This window comes from Mycena indigotica (assembly GCF_014461135.1).
Source record: "Mycena indigotica strain 171206Taipei chromosome Unknown Mind.scaff0007, whole genome shotgun sequence".
NCBI classification, from domain to species: domain Eukaryota; kingdom Fungi; phylum Basidiomycota; class Agaricomycetes; order Agaricales; family Mycenaceae; genus Mycena; species Mycena indigotica.
The window spans coordinates 677,354-681,637 of NW_023503006.1; the positions used below are offsets into that span (position 1 = coordinate 677,354).

General features: G+C 48.7%; 2 protein-coding genes across 2 annotated transcripts; both read right to left on the reverse strand.

Annotated features, from left to right (window-relative positions):
- Positions 1-429: 429 nt before the first annotated feature.
- MIND_00805700 (RRM domain-containing protein) lies at positions 430-1,351 on the reverse strand (the record flags this gene model as incomplete). The annotated part of the gene is made up of 5 exons (XM_037364735.1): positions 430-908; positions 956-1,036; positions 1,090-1,148; positions 1,199-1,277; positions 1,333-1,351. 5 exons carry the CDS (start codon positions 1,349-1,351, stop codon positions 430-432), a joined length of 717 nt encoding a protein of 238 aa, XP_037217977.1.
- A 261-nt stretch (positions 1,352-1,612) lies between these two features.
- Positions 1,613-4,083, reverse strand: MIND_00805800 (ULP-PROTEASE domain-containing protein; the record flags this gene model as incomplete). The annotated part of the gene is made up of 13 exons (XM_037364736.1): positions 1,613-1,687; positions 1,739-1,837; positions 1,885-2,029; positions 2,082-2,306; positions 2,360-2,437; positions 2,487-2,583; positions 2,640-2,746; positions 2,796-3,279; positions 3,329-3,425; positions 3,475-3,665; positions 3,720-3,767; positions 3,814-3,915; positions 3,966-4,083. The coding sequence occupies 13 exons, from the start codon at positions 4,081-4,083 to the stop codon at positions 1,613-1,615; spliced, it is 1,866 nt and encodes a 621-aa protein (XP_037217978.1).
- Positions 4,084-4,284: the final 201 nt, after the last annotated feature.

The window sequence follows — 4,284 nt, forward strand, 5'->3', positions numbered from 1 at the left end:
TTTCAGATAACATAATCGACAAGACATAGAAACTCCAACCAAATGTTCTATCACAGCGCGATTGTGAGCTGAGAGGGATCTGGAACCATCAATTGCACTGGAGTCCAACTCAGAAAAGTCGATGACGTGGGACGCTCGCTACGATTGTAGTCAGAACTTCTGTTCAGGCAGCAGAAGATATCAGGAGTGACCTCCTTCTCGGCGTCTCCGCTCTTCAACGTGAAATCGGAGGCCTGAGCTGGCAGCTGACTTGGTAGAGTTATCGGAGGTTGACCATATTGTTGAGCAGGCGGCAAGTATGAATACAGCCCTTGTGTCGGTGGATTTCTGTAATAATACGGAGACGTGGGAGTGTAAGCCGTCGTTGGAAGCGCTAGGGTCGGAGGAGAGAACACCGGATGAGTAGATATCGGTGCAATGAGATGCTGATTAATGAGTCGAGTATTCAATGCAGAAGGCTGCGGACGTCGGCGAATAGGCGACTGGTGCTTTCGCGGTATCGAGAAGTTGTTGTAATGAGCTTGAGGAAATAATACCGCTAGCAGCGAAGCCAACGTAGACGGCAAAACCAACCTGAGGTTGCTGCTGAAGAAGGGCCAATGCGCGCTTGGGGTGAGTAAACGCAAAAGCCTGATCATAAGAGGTCCAAGTCAGGTGGATTCTCGAGACTTCGAACTCTAGCGCCAATACCTTCATTTGGGCAAGTATCTCTTGTAGCTCCATTGAACTGCAGTCGTGCATAAATTGTTTGATAACCTCTTCTGCGCGTCGACCAGGTGCTAACGGCCGTCCTAAGGGAATCGCAGAGAGAATCTCTCTTCCATCGCCCACGTCAGAGCTGCCGTCATCACTCTCCTCAACAATTCCGCCCCTCTTGGTTGTCTTACCTTGCAATATGGGATCCAGTTCTGATTCACAAGAGTCAGCGTAAGGAATGCGACCCAGGAGAACGCACCCGCTAAGCTGATTCGTAGCGAGCGGCCATTGACTTCGATATTGTTGAGGTTGCGAACAGCAGATAGCGCTGTTGCATGGTCTGGCGATGATTGCTATATATTATTCACATAACTACAATGAGGAGAGTGGCACCAGCGAATTCGCAGAAACCGTAGCCTTTCAGTCTTCCGGTGTCTCTATCGGAGACCAGTCTATGTGGAACCGGTTTATGATCGGGCGGGATAGAACATCAATGGGATACCTTAAGGCAAGGACTTGTCCAGCTCGATTGAGGACGCGAGCCAATGAATCTTCGCTGGTCTTGTAAGGAATGTTGCCCACTAACGGGGCAGAATTGTAAATGCTGCTCAGTAACACAGCGAATGCAAAACGCACCAAACACGACTTTGCTCATATTCGTAGGTGACAGCCTCAACCAGACGTAAAGCTTACTTAAGCTTTCTGATCAGGGGTCACACCGACTGGCCGGCGACCGTGGGCGCCGAAACTCATGGGTGTTAGAAGAGTCTGAGGAATGTGATACAAAAAAGAGCGATGAAAAGCCTCATTCGATCCGACCGGTCAGCGTCCCGCAGCTCGTTCTCCAGCTCCTGAAGCAGCAGCGCGCTCTGTTTTCCATTTCTCCGCAAGTTCCTCAATTTTCGCCTTTAGACTATCACGCATCCCCTCGGTTCCTTCCGCTTGCCAATCGGCGCGCCCGATCTGCCGCAGCATAGGGATTTTTCCTACTCTATAACTTGGAATTAGAACAGACGAATCAAGTAAGAAAGCAAACGCGCACAAGCACGATGTTGGCATATTTGTGGGGGTCAGAAAAGAAAGTCTCGACGAGATGAAGAAGATAGAGACCACAATCGCAAAAGTTGGGCTGGTGTGGAACCTAGGATACGCCAGATAAGCACGAACGTCTGAATGGAATTGACAAACCAGTGCAGGTTTGTATGTCGCCTTATTTAACCGGTCTTTGTGCATATTCTTCTTCTCCGACGCCTCTTGCCGCAGATAATTGTCTAAGAGCACTCCCGCTCTTGGATGCTCTAACCCTAGCGAGTCTAAAGTGAAGATGTAGGCGCTGTCGAACTATTAACTTGAAATATACGCTCGTTGAACGATAGGAAACGAACCGAGGTTGGACTTGTGGTTCGTTTGAAGTGTCGAATGGGACCCTTTCCATCAACGCAGGAGAAATCACTTCCACCTCCATTGGTTCGTCCGATGGCAAGTTTAGATTGGATCTGGTATTGGTATTGCTAGGGGTCGAAGGTGATACTTTGGTGGACGGCGGCGGTGGCAGTTCTGGCTTTAAGACGTGCTCTGGGTAGCAGATGATGGCTAGATACCAGTGAAGACTGAATTCAATTAAGGATCAAGTACTTGTTGCCTAAAAGACGCATGCACACACTTTTCATTTATGGGAACGATAATATATTTCTTTTCGAAGAGGTCGAACTTGGAAGTCCATTTGGCGACACTAGCGTAGCTTTCCCGGTCCTTCATAAGACATAAACATAAACAGTATTCCAACATACCTTTGCTGGTTTAATTTATGGTAGAAAAACGAGCTAAAAACGTGAATTTGCTTCGCTAATTCCGTGTTATCTTTGTACAAGCCGGTGCAGCCATAGCCTTGGCGAATGATTAGTACAACGTCAAACAACAATGGGAGAGTCAGTACTTAAGACCAAACTCGATGAGGGTGTCATTGAGAAACGCGTTGGGTCGAAGGCGAATCATGTCGCCCTTCGTAATGTTGACGGCTCCAATCTGACCAGTAGGATAAACCAGAATACTACGAAAAAATAAATATCAGCAAGTTTCCTAGGACAGGTTTTGCGTACACTTCGTCTGAATTGGAATCAGGCGCTGATTGAGCGGCGGAATCCAACTCTATCTTCGAGTCTGCATTTAGCACTGCATCCGGGTCTGCACTATTCGGAACGCATAACTTAGCATCGAACTCCATGAAAGAAGAGTGTTGCCTCGAATTTTGTTCTTGAACTGGAGGTTTCAAGCTCTTGTCCGTCGCAATATGATTGTTCCATTTCCCCAGCTCGTCGTCAGATTCTTCCTCCTCTTTCCGTGTTGCGGTGGACCTGCCCTTTGTCTTCCCAGTACCGCGCATTTCTACCATGTTCCGGATAACGTTGACGGCGGAATCGCTGACGCGATTTAGCAGTTGAAATTTTTCGAGACATACAAAGACTTGCTGTATAACGCTTCTCCTCTTGACCAACGGTTTCATCCACGCGATGAACTCTTCATACTGGGTCCGCGGAGGTCTGCCCAGATTGACGACGATTATACCCTTGTCTCGGGATACCTCTGTGCGGGGAAAAGATAGCCAGAAAACGGGTGATGCAGGAGCACAGACCTGGTCGCAACATGAAGCGCGGGCCGCCCTTAGCATGCTGCATTGGGTATCGCTTCAGGACGAAGATCATATCGGAAGTATCATCGAACTCGGTGTACTGAGCCGGGATGAAAACAGACGATTACAATCTTAAGACGCATAAGTACCTTGAACTTGGCTATCTCAGCAGCCACAAAAATCCTGTCAGTGTGCTTGGCCGTTGGACAAGGTCGTTCAGTGGAATGGAGGGTTAAATTTCTCTCCTCCCAGGCCAGATGGTACGGCGGACTGAGCCGAAAACTACCAATGTAACCGTCCTTGATTGCGAGAAACCTCTTTGTCTTAAGGGCAGGGACAACTTCACTCAAGTTCAGCAACGGGCGGGGCGGGGATTATCGATCGGTTGACTTACCTCGGACTATCTCGTCATCATCCAGTTGTACGGGCCACTGAGGAACGACTTGGGTCAAGTTCAGCCAGGTGGCGTTTAGGTTCGGTCGGCTGACCTGGGATTATTCCTTTGTGGAAACGATCCTTGGGTTTATTTGGCGCTGATATCTCAACTATCTCGTCGTCATCCAGCTGTGTGGGGACGTTCCCGAGTTTAGCTGCTTCCGCGTCAGTGTTAACGGCGTTGCATGCAACGCCCCTTACGCACCATTATTAGAGGTAAAACCCGGGGCCTTCTTGCTGCTATCTGATCCACCAAGTCTTGGTTTCTTTGACTGCGTGAGTGGGGGATCGTGAAGCGCCAGAGCGACCGTCCGGGTAGTCATCAACTTGAAGTAGGCTAACTGAACGGCGTGACGTAACGTAACTAAAGAGGAAAGCAATTTTGGACATGAGAGGCTGAAAACGGGAGGGAAAACATTCGATTCGTTGGCAGAAGTAGAGTATAAGGATGAGCAACTGATATAAAACAATAAAAGGAGCCTCGAATGTAAGTAAGTCCTCTCAGACTTTCTCTGCATTGACAC